General features: G+C 37.6%; 1 protein-coding gene and 1 non-coding gene across 2 annotated transcripts; both read right to left on the minus strand.

Moving 5' to 3' along the window:
• Nucleotides 1–605: 605 nt before the first annotated feature.
• On the minus strand, nucleotides 606–18,312 carry dtx4a (deltex 4, E3 ubiquitin ligase a). Its single transcript, XM_042759617.1, has 9 exons — nucleotides 17,977–18,312; nucleotides 16,501–16,718; nucleotides 13,498–14,476; nucleotides 4,876–4,937; nucleotides 4,567–4,728; nucleotides 4,133–4,194; nucleotides 3,676–3,996; nucleotides 3,419–3,508; nucleotides 606–2,495 (listed from the first exon to the last, which is right to left on the minus strand). Exons 2-9 carry the CDS (start codon nucleotides 16,709–16,711, stop codon nucleotides 2,268–2,270), a joined length of 2,115 nt encoding a protein of 704 aa, XP_042615551.1. The 5' UTR covers nucleotides 16,712–16,718; nucleotides 17,977–18,312; the 3' UTR covers nucleotides 606–2,267.
• Nucleotides 18,313–18,570: 258 nt separating this feature from the next.
• Nucleotides 18,571–18,642, minus strand: trnaa-cgc. The gene has a single exon. It is a non-coding gene; the product is annotated as a tRNA-Ala (tRNA).
• Between the last annotated feature and the right edge of the window lie 2,020 nt (nucleotides 18,643–20,662).

The following is a 20,662-nucleotide window of genomic DNA, read 5'->3' on the forward strand; positions in this document are numbered from 1 at the left end:
TATCAAACTCTCTGCTCTTTTAATTTGTTCTGATACAGATCCATGGTTATAACACATATAATATAAAGAGCATTAATTAACAGACTGGATCATCTGCCTGTAGAGGAAATGCCCTGGTCTTAGGGGGGACCAGATGGTCTGTTAATTTTGTGCCATGATAAAATTTTAATTCAGAGAGAGAGAGAGAGAGCATTCCATCCAATACCCATCTTGATGGGTTCTGTCTAGCGCTGATTTTGGACCATTTTGAGAATATTGGTGTATAATGACTGTGTGCAGCTTTGCCAAGTAATAGTGATTTTTTCTGTACATTTTGAGAAATATCATGGGAAATAATTGTGCAATATTTACATTATTGTGCATATTAAAATCATTAAATTGTGTTATATATGTTGGTACTCTATCAGTTATAGGCCACAAGGTAAGTGTGGATCCTGTCTGGTCCTCTGATTTTGGTTATTTTAGTTGAACATCGCCCCCTACTGAGTCAAATATTTAGTGTCTGACTGACATGGGTAAAATATTTTTAATGCAAGAAAGAAAAGAAAAGAAGAGAAAAAACTGAAGTCAGTTTAAACTCCAAGGAAAATTAATCCAAACCAGCATTTCCTTTTTTTTTTCTTTTTTTTTTTTGAGTGCCTTTAATATTTATTCAGTATTCCAGCAGCTATTTAATATGCAAGTTGTTTTGTACATTTTATATTATACAGCAACATTAGTTCTCCTAGCTCCGTTCTCTGTCTTCACAGTTTTCGTCCTGGCAGCAATGCCATTTTCACTGTTGTCTCCATAGCAACCATCATGAGGAACTTGGCTGGACAATAAATCAAATCATACAAGTGCAATAAAAGAAATAAAAAAACTTCACAGTGGAAAAACAACCTAGTAGCTTATAAGAAAAAGTTAAACCAATTAAAAGTATATTGTAAAAAAAAAAAAAAAAAAAAGATACAAGAAAAAGAAATACTCATTTACTTCCACAACATGCTTTTGGATGCAGGGGGAAAAAGAATTGTGTACATAAAACACATACATACAGCACATCATCTATAAATGTAAGCTTACACATTTGCATGTACATACATGCAGACGTTTCGTCAACAGCTTTGTAAACAGGTCCACCAAAGACCTACCGAGAACCGACCAGAAAGGCAACCGGAGATAGTTTGTCCACAGGATACAACTTCAACGGACTTAACAGGGTAGGTTAGTAGCTCTTAATAACCATTTAAAAGGCAGACACCTTTAACTTGGGAGAATCTAAACCTTACTGGTTCCTAAACTGGTGATAAAAAAAAAACACTATAATTGAGCTTGGCTCAGTTTGTGAACAGGTCCTGTATGTAATTCTTCATTCTCCGACAGCAAATCCAATCACAAAGAAATTAGTTTTTACTAAATGTGTGCATTGTCCATCCGTTGGCTGCCAATCTCACCTTGGCTCAACATTTCTGTAATACTGATTAACGAAGCAGTTTGCATTGAATGCCTCTTTCTGTCCCTGGACAGAGATTGGTATCCATCCCAAAATCGATGACAATACAGGTTTCTCATTTTGACATTATAAAATAATGTAAGATACAATAAAATAAGTGGTTAATGTAAATAATGCAAACATTTCGAAAACTATGTCGTCAAATAAATACCATGGTTATTACTGGAATGTATATGTTAACAAGTGCCACTATGAGGCAGTAAACATTCACGTTCCAGCATCTAAAACTGCAACTGGAGCTCCAAAGTTAGCAACATGTGCTGGCCTTGGTTACACCCTGCACCAAATGATACAACTACATGCACAGAAGTACCTTTGTTTTGCGTATCCTTCACAGAACTACAATACATTAAATGGTTGAACAGACACTGGCAGTTCGGTTTTTCGTCTATGTCTGCAGCCCACTGGTGACAAAATCGCACTGTACCAAATCTTGTTTTTGTGGGGAGGACGCTAATAGGAATTTTCAAAAAGATAAAGGCTCCACCACAATATCCGCACAGTGCAATGTTATTTGTAAATGACCGCTCTTGCAGCTGCCCGTCCCACTTCTGACAGGCCCGTACAATTTCTTTAGCAGTAGGAGGGCTAATATCACTGAAAAAAACTGAGCGAAGATGACTTATAAACCTTTTAGAGTCCTTAAACTTCATTTTTTTATTTTGAAAGTGTCTCGGGTTTTCTGAGAAACAAGAGCTGGGAATTGAATTCGGATTTGGCAACACTAACACAAAAAAAAAAAAATTCAGTCTTTGTCGTCCGACTTAAATTTTCAGTCTCTCAGACACTCTTCCTCAGTGATGCCTTGCGCCCTCAGCTCTTCCAAGACGTTGTCAAGGTGACCGGAGTCTGGGTAACCGTGGCCGGTCAGGTTGGAGCCAAACTCGGTTTTGTGATGCACCTCGTTCCAAATGACCGTATCTGTCTCGCCCGTAGTGCTGGATGTGCCCACTGAGAAGATCAGCCGGCGGTCCCAAGCAACCAGCAACAGCTTCAACACCTATTAGAGCCGCAATTGTTTAGAATAAAAGCTGAAAATCCTTGAATATGTAAATTAATAATAGCAGAAAGTCATGTTATCTGCAGGGTTTTAAAAATCTAATTTAGGGCTTTTTGAGACCTAACATCCTAAACTGCAAAATGACAATTTATACAATTTTACAGTTCAAATTTTGATAAAAACAAAAGTTTTATAATATGATATATCACACATTTCAGCCTCAGGTGTCAAAAAGATGAATGATTAAATACATTCATTTAAAATATGATTGTATTATACAGTATTCATTGATTATACACTGCTCTAAAACCGTGAGCCTGTAGAATGCCCATCAGCACCATGTTTTGATTTAATTGATTACATTTTATATTTATTTACATCAATCATCACCTTTGTAAGTTTAATAATCATATAAGCCATATTGCGACTGCTGTTTTTCTGTCCCCAAATGTAAGACCTTTTGAAATTATGAAGACTTTTCTTATACTATTTAAGATATTTAAAGGGATAGTTCACCCAAAAATGAAAATTTTGTCATCATTTACTCACACTCATGTTGTTCCAAACCTGTGTGACTTTCTTTCTTCTACTGGACACAAAATATTATATTTTGATGAGTGTTGGTAACCAAACAATTTCTGGTAGCCACTGACCTCCATAGTATGGAAGAAAAATAAAAATACTATGGAAGTCAATGGCTACCAGCAACTGTTTGTTTATCACCACTTTTCAAAATATCTTTTGTGTTTAACAGAAGAAAGAAATTCATACAGGTTGACAAAATTTACATTTTTGAGTGAACTATCCCTATGTAGTTAACATAGTCTTTTTATGACCTTAAATTTAAACTAAAACTAAATTTAAGCCTTTTTACAGACCCTAGGGATGCCAAGGTAAGAGGATGAATGTTTGCGAAGACTCACCAGGCGGCCTTTTTCACTGTCAGGGAGGTAGCAGTGTCTTGGAAATCCACGGGCTGTGAAGGGCTTCCCGGGGTTGGGATGCTCTGGACCCTAAAACAATAACAGACAGGGCCGTTTAGACCTACATTATAATTACATAACATATGCATGAAGTTATATAACACTGCAGCAGCTCAACATACAATGCAGGTGGCACAAATGCCAATGTGAATAAATGCTCTGGACAGCGCAGTGGTTTTAAACAAGCTCTAAATTACCTGAATGCCAGGGGGTATGTTGTAGATAATCCGGATGGTTTTGCAGTCAGGGTGTCCAGGAAGGGAGTGAGGGATGACGTGGTATTCCATCTTTCCTGGTGGCTGGTTGCCGGTTTTAACACCGTAGATGGTCTTGCAGGTGGGACACTGAAGGCTGCCGTCTTTGTTGCCGTTGTTGTACATGGCCACCAGGCACTGCAGGTGGTACTGATGTCCACACTGAGACAGACGACCCACTGACTCGGCCCGAGAAATGCCACCGACACCTGGGCCTTTATAGCCAGATGGTCCACACAGAGATTCCATACAGATAGTACAATCCTAAGAAAGATTCAAATTAATAAAGAAAAAGAGAAAAAGAAAGAAAAAAATAATTTAATCAAGCTTAATGAATCTAATGTATGGTCATTAAAATAATAACAATACTATTTTAATTAAAATGATTTAAATAATTTACCTCTTCAGGTGGGTTGCGGACTTTCTGGAGATATCTTCTAACAACTTCTTCTGAAGTTCTACCTGCTCAAATAAAAAATAAAAACTAAGTTAAATCAAGGATTTAGAGAAAGATGTGACATGATATAAAATATAAATATTTTATTATAATCTATTATATGTTGTTTTTACACATAAAACAATACAACAATATATTGTGAAATATTTCAATTTTAAAGAACTATTTTGCATTGCATTATTTTTAAATGTAATCAATTAATAAGATATTTTTATTATTAATAATAATATTAAATAAAAATATTACTACTACTAATAATATTATTATTTGGGGGAAAAAAAATATTCCAAACTTTCGACAGTCGTGTGAGTTTATATAGATAGATAGATTGATATTACAGCAATTTTTTTTTACAGTAATTGTAATTTGCTTCTTGCCTTTGCGGGCCTGCTTCTTTGTGGTTTTCCGGCAGCAGTGGCCAAGGCCTGGCACAGGTTTGATGTCACTCTTGCTGACAGGTGGGGGGTGGAGCACAAGTTTTGGGGGGCGGGTCAAGCAGACCGGGAGTCCAGCGGCGCTCATCAGAATTCCAGTAATACCTAAACAACGAGAAGAGACAATCCCATCTGTTTTGTATCCATCTATTTTAAGTTTCAATCGCTTTGGTTGCAAAATTATCCCAAATGTGTTACTATATTTAATCATCACTGCAACTATTTATAACTTGTGTGCATATTTTTTCTCACCTGCCAAAGCTGGATGGACAGGACTGGATCCATTTAAGTTCTTCACTGGGACGGTGGGGACTCTATAGAGGTATAATAAAAGAAATAAGACATTAAACACATGCTTCCACTACGCAAGCAACCACTCACCAATCAGAAACATCCACACACACACCTCAAGGGTCTTATCGATAATCATAATCTGGATCCGAACAGAAATAATCATGTTGTTGTCACAGCTACACCTGCTTGTGTATCACCCCCATCCTGACCTGCAGACATGCCGAGTCACGCTGCGGTATGTAAACCAGGTCACACCTTCTGTCAAACCTGCTGCTGCCACTAACAAAACTGGCACTGAGTCAGCAGACAACAGCAGTGTGTGCAGCACATCAAAACCTCACATGACCGGGCAACCTGTTGTGCATATGTGGGGACATTCAGCCAGTGTGCACTTGCTCAAACATTACAGAACATATGAGTAAAACTTTAAAAGTGAGATCAAAACCAACCGTGCTTTTTTGAACAACCAAAAACTTCTGTCAAACCAAGATGTTTACCTATAACTACTAGTAAAGGCAACTCATGTAAAACTGTCCGGATTTAAAAACCAAACCAAATGGCAATAACCACTGATAAATGACACTGTATTCCACTGTTGTTGTTTTTTTTTTTTGCGAGAAAAGACTGGACTTTTCTACACCCTATTATTGAGGGCTGGTTGTTAAAAATGATAAAAGACCTATTACCTTCACAATTATCGAACAAACAAGACAACTAGAATAACATGCTCAAAGATACTCACTGTTTGACCTTGATAATAGTCATGCCTCAACTATTCCAATGACCTCCAAAGAAAATTTTGAGCCAAAAAAGAAAAAACTCAGGAGTAATGTTTGGATTCCGCTTTGCGCTCCGCTCTCAAACTTATTTAATGAATGTCTCGTAGTCAGCTTGATTTGTTTTCCCCTTCTAGAGAACCTGGAATCAGTGTAGTTTTGTTCATATATATCTCCTGTCTCTTTCTCCGAGCTGTTCTTCTGCTGGATGAGGTTGTCTTGCCTCGCTCTGTCAGCCGTCGCTCTTATAGAGCTAATCCTCGAGTTTCCATCTGTTGACAAGCAGCTAGGAAAGAAGGTGATCCACGTCACAGAGACTGGGATTACCTCTCAACGTCACACACTGACACACCGCCATAAGGTTCCATCACACTGGCACATAGAGCAAGATAGTTGCTTACACACACACACACACACACACACACACACACACATCATACCATACCATGTGTGCGTCCTGCACAAGTTCAAATGTTTTGGTCGTATATGGGCATGCATAGACAATGACTATATTAACACAGTCACAATGATATATATAGAGAAATAAAAGAAAAATAAAGAAATAAATCACAAATTATATTATATAAAAAAGTATATACTGTATAAACAAATTAGATTAGGCCTACATCTATCTATCTATCTATCTATCTATCTATCTATCTATCTATCTATCTATCTATCTATCTATCTATCTATCTATCTATCTATAACCAGCTTCAGCTTAAACTACATCTTAAAATATATTAATATAGAAAACACTTAATTTAAATTAAATAATATTATTTAACAATATTATTGTTCTTGCTGTATTTTGATCAAATTGTAAGCAAAAAAACTCTTGCAAAAATATACAAATAAAAATAAATTAACAGATAAAATAGGTATAGATATATAAATATACACACACACACTCATAAATAACAATATATATATATGCAAAATAATTAGTATTAATGCTATTTGTATTATATATTTTATATATTCCTATATAATTAATATTATTAATGTGTGTGTCAGTGTCTGTTTGTCTTTGAGTGTGTGTGTGTGTGTGTGTGTGTGTGTGTGTGTGTGTGTGTACACACAGTGCAAAAATAACCAAATCACTCCAATAAAAAAATAAAATAAAAAAAAGTCTTATTATATCAATGAGATTATAATTAAAATAACCATTGAAACTTCAAGTAAAACATCTGTATGCATTAAAATATTGAAAATTCGGCTTAATTTTATTCTGAAATGTGACCTGGACATGTTTTTGTGGGATTCACTCATTCAATAAATAAACACAAAGACCGCTGGTGTGTAACTGTCCAATCACTGTACAAGATGTTTGGAAAGCAGAAGTGATCGGGAAAATCTTAATTACTGTAATAAAGTTTATCTTTATGATGGTGATAAATGGAATGAGGATATACAATGTCATAATCATCATTAACCAATACTTCTGTCCAGAACAGCTGTGTTGTCCGTCCCCACACTGGCCTGAAGAGTCTTCCAGAATAAACGTGAAAGTGTAGTATGCAGGAGTGTGTTTAAGATTATACAAGCTGTTGCCATGTATGTCACATCAAGTGCAGTGAACCACTGAGACACAGATCAGTGTGTCAGCATCGACTAATGCATTCACGGCCAGGTGTGAAGAGATGCGAAAATTAGTAGAGGAGGGAGAGCAGGAAGTTGAAGTGTATGTGCTGGGTGCGGGGTGACAAGAAGCGACCGGTAAATCTTCAGTCACGTTTGCTGCTGGCTAATCTGGCGGTATTAGCACAAAACCCATATGGCTGCAGTCGTAAGCACAACTCACCTGATCAAACCATGGCCAGATGTAGCCACTTACTGACGAACATGAAGAGAGCAATGCAAGAGGGAAAAGATGGAGGGGAAACAGGGAACAGGTGGACAGGACGCAGGGAACAGGACGCAGGGAATCTCTAACGTCAAAGGGGTTTGCTAGCTTGATGAAAAAACTCACTGACAAGACTCTCAACCTTAATCCGGTCACAATCCTTTTTACTTTTTAGCTCATTTGAAGGAGGCACTGTTGATCGAAAGCACTTGTTGAATCATATGGTTGGAAGAAGTTGAAAGAAGTCTCATGTCCACCAAGACTAAAATACATTAAAACCGTAATATTGTGAAATACTATTATAATTTAAAATAAGCATTTTCCATTTTAAAATATGATTTATTCCTGTATTAGTAAAGCTGGATTTTCAGCATCATTACTTGAGTCTTCAGTGTGACATGATCCTTCAGTCATAATTCTAATATGCTGATTTGCTGCTCAAGAATCATTTTTGTTTGTATTATCATATTTTTTGTTTTTATTATCAATGTTGAAAACAGCTGTTCTATTTAATCTTTTTTTTTGTAAACCATGATTTTAAATTCAAAAGAACAGCATTAATTTAAAATAGAAATCTTTTGTAAAATTACGAATGGCTTAGATGTCAGTTTTGAGCAATTTAACACATCCTTGCTGAATATAATTATTCATTTCTTTCAAAATAAATAAATAAATATATATATATATATATATATATATATATATATATATATATATATATATATATATATATATATATATACATATATATATACATACATACATACATACATATATATATATCCCAAACTTTCGAACAGTAGTGTACCACATTATTTACATTGTACATCAAAGAATGCTCACGAAATATATTTCTGGTCAAAAAAAACACAGTGTTAACATGGTCCATGTACAAAACAAAAGCACATTTTGAAAGTGAAACTAGTATTTATATATATATTACCATAAAACAATCCAACTGGGTTACATATGCCTCTACATTTACAGCATCAGCAAAATCATGGTGCTTATTAGGCTATTTAAACACCTAATATTATAATAACAGTGATCCTTTGCCGAAAAAGTTAGGTTATGTGCATTTTGTGTGTATTTTGTAACTATATTTCAACTACTAATGTGCTCAGAAAAGAGAATGAAAGTACAATCAACAATTGTTTACTCTTGCTATTGCAAGTGTACCTGGAAAAGATCAAGCAGGTTTAAAGGTGAAGGTTCACATTAGAGAAGGAGATTTCTCTTTAGTGACGTCAGGCTCAATTACAGTCCAGCTACAGGTGCCATATGGGAGCCCTGCTTTCACCCGACGCCCACGACACGCCGAAACCCACCGAAGAAGTGAAAGCACTGCTCAAAGGGGATAATCAGTGCCCGTGAGAAAAGCAGAATCGCAAGTGAAACTCAATTTTTTATTTTATTTTTTTTAACTAATCATTTTTAATCATTAGCTAGACATCCATAAATGGAGCGGCTGAAATTACATTTGTCCTGATGTAGGAACAAAACAAATATTTCCATACCTTTACTTGGTAAAATACAAAACATATACACAATATAAAATAGAGAAAAATAACATTCTACACTGTTTTTAAGGTCTAGAAGTGCAATATAATCCAGAGATTTCTCAGACTGTCCAGACATACAGATAGAATTTTCTTTCTAGCTCCCTCTAGTGGTTTAAATATATAAACACTTGTGACCTGTTAAAGGGATACTCCACCCCAAAATTAAAATTTTGTCATTAATCACTTACCCCCATGTCGTCAGCTGACACAGAAGAGCGTACGCTGCCTGCGTACAGCACAGATTCTCCAAAATGGCACTACATTGATGTGGAGTGACACAGAGGAGACAAATTGTTGAATAAAGTTGTTATTTTTGTTATATTCTCATACAAAAGGTATTGCCGTCGCTTCATAACGTTACGGTTGAATAACTGATGGCAGATGGAGTATTCTGGCGGTGCTTTTCATACTTTTCTGGACCTTGACAGTGTTATTTATTTGGCAGTCAATGGGACAGTCAGAAGCCTCCCGGTTTTCATCCAAAATATCTTAAATTTTGTTCTGAAGACGAACAAAGCTTTTACGGCTTTGGAACGACATGGGGGTAAGTGATTATTGACAATTTTCATTTTGGGGTGGGGTATCCCTTTAAGGAATGTTCACGGTTCTGCATCTGTGGCACTCTGCTAATTACCTCAAAAAGAAAAAATCTTTCAGCTCATCTGGATCAACTCATAAAAGCATATGTTCATTAAGACAACAACATTTGGGGGGGGGGGGGGGGGGGGGGGGGGGGGGGGTTAGGACAAGTTAAGTCTGTAAGTCGTTAGCATTCACATTCAATTTCAAGGAAATTACCCAGCTGGCAAAGGATGCAATATGATGCAAAAGTTACCATGTTAATAAGTTATTTTATAAAACTTATTTCACATATGCTATTGTTTACAAATATTTTGTATTCTATATATTTATGGATTTATTCCTTTCTTTGTAGGTGTACTGCTTGCACAAACTGAGGGATGAGCTGAAATCATTTTCTGTGGTAATAACAGATGCTGTTAAGAACCTTGACTTGTATTTAACCTGGAACATTCCTTTAAAACTATCAGCACAGTTAATGAGTAAACCTGGTCTATCAAGACACATTAACTAATTATATCATACTGTAAATATGCACAGTGGGTCCAACATCTCAGAACACACACATATTTTTTTTTTTTTTTTTGTTGTTATTTTTTAATATTTTTTTTTTTTTAAAATTACATTAGCAGCATATATATTTGAATGAACTGAACTGAAGTGAAAAAAAATGAATTTCAGAAGGAGTATTAGGTTTATTCCCTTTCACTTTAATGACAGAAGCACTTAGAAATTAACCTAGAAATAGTGCAATCTGACACATTTCTCATGAATTTAACATCACAGTGTTGTTGAAATTTAATTTTAAATTGTTCCGTGCAGTCAGACATTTGGATCCAAATACTGAGGTACAATACTGTTCAAAAGTTTGGGGTTGGTAAGATTTTTTTTTTTGATGTTTTTGAAAAGTCTCTTATGCTCACCAAGGCTGCATTTATAAGATCAAAAATACAGTAAAAACACTAATATTGCTAAACTTTATTACAATTTAAAATAGCTGTTTTCAATTTTAACTTATTTTAAAATGTAATATATTCCTGTAATGCAAAGCTGAATTTTCAGCAGCCATTACGCCAGTCTTCAGTGTCACATGATCCTTCAGAAATCATTATAATCTGATGATTTGGTGCTCCAAAAGTATTTCTTATTATTGTGAAAACAGTTGTGGCGCTTAATATTTTTGTGGAAAATCTGGGATATTTTTTTCCCCCCAGGATTCTTCTTATCACCAGTGTTGAAAACAGTTGTGCTGCATTTTTCAGGATTCTTTAATGTCTTTACTATCACTTTTGAGCAATTTAATGAATCCTTGCTGAATAATATATTTATGATTCAGCATGCTTGTAAAAATCTAAACCTCACCCTGTGACTTATCAGTATGCTAGAGCATGCCTGAATATGTTGTTTGCTGGCTCACTTCACTTTTCATGGCTCATTCCTCATCCCAGTCATATGCTACTACGCATATACTTAAATCCGCGCTCCTCCAGAGTCTGAGACAGACGTTTGTGTCTATAGGACAGTGTGTCTGAGTCTCACACACACACACACTCAAAACAAACACTTGCTCAATCAAGCAACTATTCCCAAACCTCCTTCACACAAACTACCGAATCTTCTCCCCCTCCTCTGTCTTTCTACTGACATCCCCCCCCTTCAACCGCATTGTGTTGCAAATACAAAACCCAAGCTGCCGACTGCCAACAAAGGTTGCCTTGGATACGCTCTCAGCGCACACACACGCTCTCCAAAACACTCGCACAATGGAGCTAAAGGGGCCCCCAGGAATGAACGGAGCCTGGGAACGAGGAACATGGAGAACAAGACAGAAAGGAGGAGGGGGACTGTAATGAACGAGACTGACCTGTTGACACTCATGGTGGACTCCCATCGACCAGCCACGTCTAGAAAGCTTCCTTTCATTAACTATTCTCTTGCCTTCTCACATGGAACCCACAGACCACACAGCTTTTCAAGTGATGGTATATAATATGACATACATTAAAGTTCATAAGTTTGGGGTTGGCAGGATTTTTTTTTTTCCAGCAAGGACATTAAATTGATCAAAAGTGACAGTGAAGACATTTATATTTAAATGTTAAATTTCTCTCTTTATGAACTGCTTGTTCCTGTAATCCTTATTTGTTCTGTTCTTTCAAACTTTCTATTCTTCAAAGAATACTTGAAAAAACTGTATCGTTTCCACAAAAATATTAAGTAAAATAATAAGCAATGTTTCTTGAACAACAAAACAGCATTTTAGAATGGTTTCTGAAGGATCATGTGATACTGAAGACTGGAGTAGTGACTGTTGAAAATTCAGCTTTGCATCCCAAGAATACATTACATTTAAAATATATAAGAATAAAAAAAAAGTTATTTTTAAATGTAATCATATTTTAAAATATTACTGTTTTAATGTATTTTTGATCAAATTTTTGAATGTTTGTTGTGATTATTTGTTTGTATTTTTGATTTTTTTAAAAATCTTTTTATTTTCTTACTTTTGAGATGCAGTTTTAATTATCTTTATAATATTTTCACTATTATATTATATTACATTATATTATATTATTCCTCAAAACTTTTACCCTGTTTCAGACGAAGTCGAAGATGGTAAAACTCAAGTTTAATTCCATCATTTCCAACAAAAAAATGTGTTACATTTGTGCTGCATTCTAATCCCTAATTCTCCCACTTTCGCTTCCGGTTGAAAATAACTGATGAAACACTGATTTAGCTACCTGGAAATTATGTCAAATGACATTTCAAACTAAAGTAAGGATTGAATGATCTGCTCTGATGTCAAAAGTTGGATGTTCAACCTTAAGCACTGTTTCAGTGTTTAATTTCAAGTAGTAAGTGGGAGAATTCTGGCGTACTGAGTACCAAGGTCCGAACTCAAAAGTAAAATGTGAAAAGAGAGCGGAAGCAGGAGAAGTTCAGGTTCAGGTTCAGGTTCTGACCAAGCATTAAGAAAAAACAGCCTTGAAACGTTACAGGCCAGCAGTGCTAAATAAAACTTTCTTTGTTTTAACAGGCCTAAATGTGTCAACATTTCAAGTATTCTTGAAACACAAGTTCCTTTTCTTCAAAAATAGACTATTACAGAAGTGAAACCAGTTCACATCACAGCACACATATAAAGTAAACAAATCAACTACTTATCTAACCCTTTATAACCACAAAGTCAATACAAGTACTGGATTCCAGTTCTCGAATGTCATGTTTATGTTACAGCAGTTTTAGTCTGTTCCCAAATGAAAAATTGTGTTGTGAAAAAAGCAATAATTCTGAGCTTGCGATCTCTGTGTAACACATCCTAGAGTGACAGACTTTCTGTAAATATTCAAGGTTCTGACATTTGAGGTGGAAGAGGTTGAAATCAAGCAGCCATTACTCCAGTCTTCAGTGTCACATGATCCTTCAGAAATCCTTCTAATATGATTTGCTGCTCAAGAAATATTTCTTCTTATTATCAATGTTGAAAACAACTGTGCTGCTTAATATTTTTTCACTCTTTTTCACTCATCATTTATTTAAAATAGTAATCTTTAAATCTTTAAAATAGTAATTTTTGATCAATTTGATAAGTCCTTGCTTAGAAAAAAAAAAATCTTGCTCACCCCTGACTTTTGAAGGCTAGTATACATCATTGGAAAATAGTAAACTTCATTGTGTGAAATGCTCATGAGATTCACAGTCGCAGCTGTCATGGTTAAGGTTAGGGTTACCATCTAGACGTGACCGTAATCCCTAGAAAAACAGAGTATCATTTCATTAACAATCACAGACAGCTCCAGTCGTGATGACTTACCCTGATGCAATGAGTGCCCGTGATTGTGCCATGGCGATTCTCTGCAGGGCGGGACGGCTTAGGCCAGCCAGACTGCTGCGAGGCGGCACCGGGGCGGCACAAGCTGCTGATGCCGTCGACACGGGACCCAGAACACGGGCAGAGGGCGTGGGAGCGCAGGTGGTTGCCGTAGATATAAGGGCGTTGGAGGGTGTAGGTACTGTAGGGTTGGGCGAGGAGGTCGTGTGGGGTGCGGTGGAAGGCGGCGGGGGTGGCGGTACAGCAGGTGGAGGAGGACGGTTGGAGGATATTGACAGGGCAGCAGTAGCTGAGCCCAGCAGGGAGAGGGAGTGTCCGAAGCCCCCACTAGCACCTGAGGTGGAGTTCCTATGTGGCGAGAGGACTCGGGAAAGGGAAGGAGGGTGAGGCAGGGTAAGCGAGTAAGAGTGTCCTCTTGATGGCGCTTTTGGGCTCGGCGGCTTGGGTATGGGTGGGGGCTTCCGCCCAAGAGTTAGTGCCATGCTAGGGGTCTTGACGCCTAAGACTAGCATACACTGCTGGCAGGAACACGGTTGACCCAGTGAAGTAATAGCAGAAGCTGGGAGAGCTCCGCTGGGATAGGCACTACCATTCCCTCCGCTTACCCCCGATACGCCCACCCCCAAGAGTCCACCACTTCCAGCGGATGACCACGCATGCGGTTTAGGCAGCGGGCCAGAGACAAGCGGGTAGGCCAGATCTGAGCGCCTCTGGATGCGCCGGCGCCGCTGCGTCTGTCCGTTGATCTGCGTCATAGTCTGCAGGTCTATAAGGTAGCAGAAGCCCAGTGGCGTTAAGTCCAGCCAGGGCTGCTGCCGGTCCCGAGCCGCCTGGATGGCGATGCTCACCTCTGTGTCATACGGCGTCCATGAGCCCGAGTCATTCTCCCATTCCCACACACAACCCTGACCCGGAGCCGACCGCGGGTCATAGAAACTTCGCCGCACGGGTCTTAGTGTACCTGTAAGGAAGAGCAGAGATGTTAGCTTAAGAAAGCTTCTGGCATTGTACAAAATTGTTTGTCAAGTACAGTTTCTTTTCCTGTGTTAACGTATTTCCTTAAAACAGGAATTTGAACTGAAAGTTAAAGGAATAGTTCACCTAAAAATTTTAATTCTGTCATACCCTTGTTTTGACTACTGCTCATCTTCGGAACCCAAATAAAGTTATATTTTATTATGAGATCATATTCTAATTTAATGTTTATATTTTAGTTATGATCTATGTATGTCCATTAAGCAGTGTTTATACAGAATGACTTTTGAAGCTGTAAATAAAACCATTAGTGAAGTATGTTTGACAATAGATACTACAATAGATTCTCACTTCTGAGTTTCATGTTTAATTCAACATCTTACTTGTCTTTTGTTTGTAATTATTTGTTAAATTTACTAGCAATTTCTAAATGAAATTTTTTTGTTTGTGTTCTGAAGATGAACGGAAGATTTATAGTTGTATTATTATTTAAATACAATTGTTATATTACTAAATTATTACAATTAATTTACACAGTACATAAAAAAAAATTACATACAAATGTTACAGCACATCCAAAGATGTGCTGTTTTATCTGATATTTCTAATCGGAAGTAAACATTATTTAAAATTTCAGAAATAAGGACTTATTAATTGATCCACCTCGGAGAAAAAAGAACGCAAACTGTACATGTGCATGAATTTTGGCAACCAAAAATATTCAGCCAAATATATAATAAATAAAAATTCTGCCAAAATAGTTCTGGAGGCCTGAAATCATTTACCAAAATAGTGGTGTATAATTAAAGTTTCTTTGATGATGCATTTTGACTGTGTCAGTGTCTTTTTTGTGCACAAATGTGAAAAAGTTACAAACTTGTAAACATGTCAGCAGTGTGGACATACTTTACAGAGATGCTAGAACAGCAATTCATAACATGTAACATGTTAGGCTGAAATATCAAGAGGTGGCTTATTGCAGAAGAACTTTACTACACCTGGTTTAACTCATCATCTGAGAACACAACACCCTGAACAGAGTTCAATTGCCAAATTACCTAAACTTTATTTTCAGTTTTGGGTTTTCAGCCAAATGAGTCTTTAACAATGTCAAATGCAAAGATACACATATTAAAATGTCAAGGATGTTACAACAGTTGAGCGACAGCTGTGACATTACACCGACAGCACAAGATAACTTTTGTTATGTCTTTCCGAAACAAACCTCAAGAATACATTTCAGACATAATAAAAACAAATAAAGCCTTGTCATGTCTGTTCCAGATTCCAAAGTACAAGAGAACTGTGCTACAGTACAATTAGTCTCAAGAATCTGACAGTCCAACAACACGAAGGTTATCCATCCGACCCCCCTTCATGACCTCGCTCTACTACCATTAATTTTTCCATCTCCTCCTCCCTCGTGTTTTTGGAGCGATGGGCCGCTACCCTTCACCGACCCCATTCTCTCCATTCCTCCATCTTCCCATGAAGTCTAGTCAGTCCTAGTCCTGCACAATGGCCTTTGTCAGCATGGGTGATGGAGACTCCCAAAATTCTGACAGCCAACAATCCACCCCTTTGTTTGGGCTTCTCGTTGCCCCTTGTTATAGGTTTAAATCACTCCTTCCTTCTCGCCAGCAAAGCTCTCATGTGCATTGACAAAAACATTAAGAGTTCATGGCAGAGCCACTTGAACTCTGCACTGCATGACACATAAACAAGTGTTTATTACAAACATGAAGCTTGAAACTGATAGCAGTGATCTGACTTGAGACAAATGAAGAGTCTGTTGCTGAAATGAAGGTTTTGAGGCCCAGCCCAACCATTTCCATAGCACAATGATCTTCCAAAACATCTGCAGACGCTTGCCTTCCAGCCATCACAATACAGAGCTGAGATTATTAGCGCATCTGATTGATCTCAGAATAAAGGAACCATATTAATAAAATACAATGGATGTGCTAGATGATGCATGATAAAATCAGGTACGATTTCGTTCTCTCTCACCGGTATCTTGCCGAAACTGGTGCATAGACTGCAGGTCAATGATGTACGGCGATAGACGTGAGTCGACTTGGCCCAGCACCACGCTCCCGGCGCCGCGAGGGTCGCTGCGGATCACCGCCTCGATGTGATGGGACACCGCTGGGCTGTAGGGTCGCCAGCGCCCGTGCTCGTTCAGCCATTCCCAGACGACCACGGCCGAGGCTAACAACATCTCATACCTACGCGGAGAAAAATAAAATCACGCCCACAATAATGACAATGAATAGTGTCTAGACTCAGTTCATTATTTTGCAATGACTAATTCCCGTGCGCGGCACAGGTGCGTTTATAAGCAAGAGATGCATTTGACCACAAAGGGAATGTTATGCAGCACGCTGTGGCAAGCCGTGTTTACATTTATCCCTCCCTCTATACTAAGTAGTATCTATTGTATGTTTCTGGTGCATTTTTATTTTTTAATTAGTAAACTAAAAATGACTAGTACATCATGACTAGAGTCATTTTCAGTAATAACATGCATACTACTTACTCCTTTGCTACATGTTAGTATCGTTACTAGTACCTAATACTAATATAACTGCCTACTCCATTTGTACTAGACATTGGTACCTACTTAAGAGCCACTTGTATCTATCTCAACCGTTAATATAAATATATATTCCACCCCTCTAGTCACAATTGCCTTTTACTGGTCATATGTAACGACTAACAAATTAATCTTACTTTAATAATATTAATTTAATAGTAAGATTAAATTGTTAGTCGTTACATATGACCAGTAAAAAGCAATTGTGACTAGAGGGGTGGAATACATAAACACTATAGTAAGTTTAAAATGTTACAAGTATCAATTGGATTACACTAATTTGGTGTCTAATAAGTAGGTGTTCGTGTCTATTTAACAAACACAAGAAAAACCGTAGCAGGTCCTAGCAACAATTGGGATAAGACTTATCAGTGAATAGAAAGTCATATCTGAACCACAGATACCTGTAGAATTCAACAGTAAAAGCATGCAGTTTGTTACGAGTAAACACGACTTTTCCCTTTTGGGATATAAACCAATAAGAAAGGAGGTAGTAATATTTAAAAAGAAACAGTCACGGTTGAATAGCTACTTACTAGTAATAAAAATGAAGAATTAGTAACATAAAATAGACACAGACAATAAATGTAAAAACAGCTTGCCACAGAATGTTGTTACACGCAAGACATTTTATGAACGCATTTTCTTCCACTGCATCCTTAAAAATGTCCATGCTTCGATACAGAAATCGGCAAGGATGATCTGTATATCTGTTCGCCATCATAAATATAAAATGGTTGTGATGGTGGCTCAGTTACTTGTTTTATCTGTCAATTCTAATATGTTCACAACCCATATTTTCTAACTGAACGTGCGAGATGCAAGCACACTGCAAAGCATAAGGCCCGTTTTCTCCAAAATGCGACGAATAAAGACATGCATGCACTCACCAATAAGAGATCGTTCGTGTTTACTCGTTTGCATTCAAATCGTTGAAGAAGGAGGTAATTGCTTGGGCGAATCCATCTTAACTTGAGCAAAAAGTATCCGCGCGATATAACAATAGTCCCAGATTTTTTTTTTTCAGAGGAAAATGCTAATCGAATTATTGCATTATTTTCCCATAAAATGCACAGTCGAGGCAACACGCAGTTCAAAATCTCTTAAACGATATGACTCGTTTTACCTACTGCTATGTGAAGACATTTAAATCTTATTCTTATTCTAGTAAGGAACGTGCAGGATTCTTTGATTGCTTGCGTGCGTTTGCCTATGGCCACGCCCACTGGGGGCTAAACTAACCAATGGCGTGGCGACTTCGACGCCCACTGGTGTCTAACCGACCAATGGTCTGCGCAGGAGTGCAACTTCCGACTCAAGTATCTCCTCCCCAAATCTTCACAAACTTACGCGCACTCGATGGTTGTCTACAGATGTGAAATCTGTAAATTCAGCGATTGTCATCGCATAGTATGAAGTGATTTTTGTATTAGTGTTTCGTGTTTTCATGTGCCATCTATCGTCTTCGTAAAAGAAAAGGTAAGTGGAGATGCCGGGGATTGAACCCGGGACCTCATACATGCGAAGCATGCGCTCTACCACTGAGCTACATCCCCCTCAGTAAACACTGTGCTGAAATCGAGTCTATAGCTCTGAAATGTGAAACGCCCTACTGATTTTTGTATTATAGGGGTATTTGTTCCACTCCATTTAGTTTTATTTTGTGTTCTTGTTCCAACACGGAGTTAAACCGAAAAAATGTCGTGCAGCTGGTTCAGGTGTGTCTGATAAGACCTGAAACAAAACTTTGCAGGAAGGATTTCCAGGAGCAAGCTTGAGCTCCTGTGGAAATGGAGTGCATTATGTTAATTTAATATTACTAAAGCAATATTCCCAGGACTGTGGGTGTATGTGATTGTACTTTAGACTTTAAAATGGCATAATTCAGTATCATTTGTGTTCAGGATTTCACTCACCAGCCAATTTGGCTACTAAATTTTTAAGTTACCCACCATTCATAACTTCTACTATATATCTTAAGGACTACTGTGGACAGCTGACTCCTAAGGTTTTTGATACTGTTCATAATCTGTGTGGTCAGTTCACAGCAGTGATAAAAAAATAATATTTTCTCATGTTAAAATTTATTTTTACATTTTATGGGCATTTTTACCTTCATAAAGCCTTTTTTTTCTAAAAGTGTGCGTCATCTTTTGAGTCAAGTTTTTACATTTAATCAGTCAGTAATAATAATAATACATTTAGGCTGTTACTAAGCAAATGAAATCAGTATCAAGAAAATTAATCTTTGCAGAAGTTGCATATGAAGTGGCATTTAGATGTGTTTACACGTGTTGATGCAGCTTAGAGGGACGTGGAGTGTTTTAACCTGCAGTTACAAATGCATAAATAATGTTTTGATAATTGAAACATGAAATGTAGAATACTGCTATTTGAAATTATTTTTAAAAATGAAAATCTACTTTATATGTAAAATTAAAACTGCCAGTAGGTGGCAGCAAGTCACTCTTAATAAGTGAGTCACTGCGATTGAACCGAGCGGCAACCTCCCGCTCTCTCTCGTGAAGCCAACAAGGAAGTGACTAAAACTGCAATTTATCGACTGGCCGCTTGAGGCTGGCTGCAAAAGGGAGTCATTCCCATAGACTCCCTATGTTAAAATGCCCAACTTTACAGCAGAAAAAAAACGTTTACAGCCTGGTTCAAAAAAGTATTTTGGTCTATATAGCTAATTTTGCCCTTAATGACAACTGTGAGGGGGGTGAATTTTTTTATAACTCATCCGTTTAAATTATATTAAGCCTTAAAGTTCTGCATAATTAAGGGCGTGACCACTTGAGTGACAGGTGGATTGCCGCTGCTGACACTGCTGTCGAGCTAGGTGGGCGTGGCTTCAGCAACCAGCTCCCGCCTTTTGCCCATTTTCGAATATCCGGGAGAGTCGCGCGGTGACGTGCTGCCAAGATGGCGATGGCCCGCTCTCGCACTTTGAGCTTCAAAACCACTCTTCAGGAGTCTACGAGTGATGTCACGGACACTACGTCCATGTTTTTATACAGTCTATGGATTGAACCGAATCATTTAAACGGTTGATTCATTCAGGAACGAAACGCTGTAAAACGCTGTGGCTGTGTTTGTTGGCGAAATAAAGCAAAAACAGCCAATATGGTGTCTAAAACGTAAGTCTCTTGATATTAACTTACTGTTTATTGAACTGTTGTATAAAATCAATATCACAGTTGTAGCCATGCTGATTTTTTTTAAAGAAAAAACGGCATTCTTCATGTGATATCGATTAACTATATGAATTTATATAAATATATACATTTTCTGCCCCTTTATCTTGAATTATGTGATCAGTCTTAATCATAGACTGTATAAAAACATGGACGTAGTGTCCGTGACGTCACCCGTAGATTTCTGAAGACTGTTTTTGAAGCTCAAAGTGGGTGGAGCGGGCCGTCGCCATCTTGGCAGCACGTCACCGCGCGTCACTGACTCCTGGATGATCAAAAATGGGCAAAGAGGTGGGAGCTGGTTGCTGAAACCACGGCCACCTAGCTCGACGGCGGTGATAGCAGCGGCGATCCATCTGTCACTCAAGTGGCCACAACC

Source organism: Cyprinus carpio, chromosome A7 (genome assembly GCF_018340385.1).
Source record: "Cyprinus carpio isolate SPL01 chromosome A7, ASM1834038v1, whole genome shotgun sequence".
NCBI lineage: Eukaryota > Metazoa > Chordata > Actinopteri > Cypriniformes > Cyprinidae > Cyprinus > Cyprinus carpio.

Bases quoted from the DNA above. Each gene is read 5' to 3' on its own strand.
- dtx4a (XM_042759617.1), bottom strand. From the start codon at position 16,711: ATGTTGTTAGCCTCGGCCGTGGTCGTCTGGGAATGGCTGAACGAGCAC. The intron at 4,938-13,497 runs GTAAGTCATCAC...ATACCTCTATAG, and splicing joins CGGGCACTCATTGCATCAGG to AGTCCCCACCGTCCCAGTGA. The intron at 4,729-4,875 runs GTGAGAAAAAAT...CTCGTTGTTTAG, and splicing joins TGTCCATCCAGCTTTGGCAG to GTATTACTGGAATTCTGATG.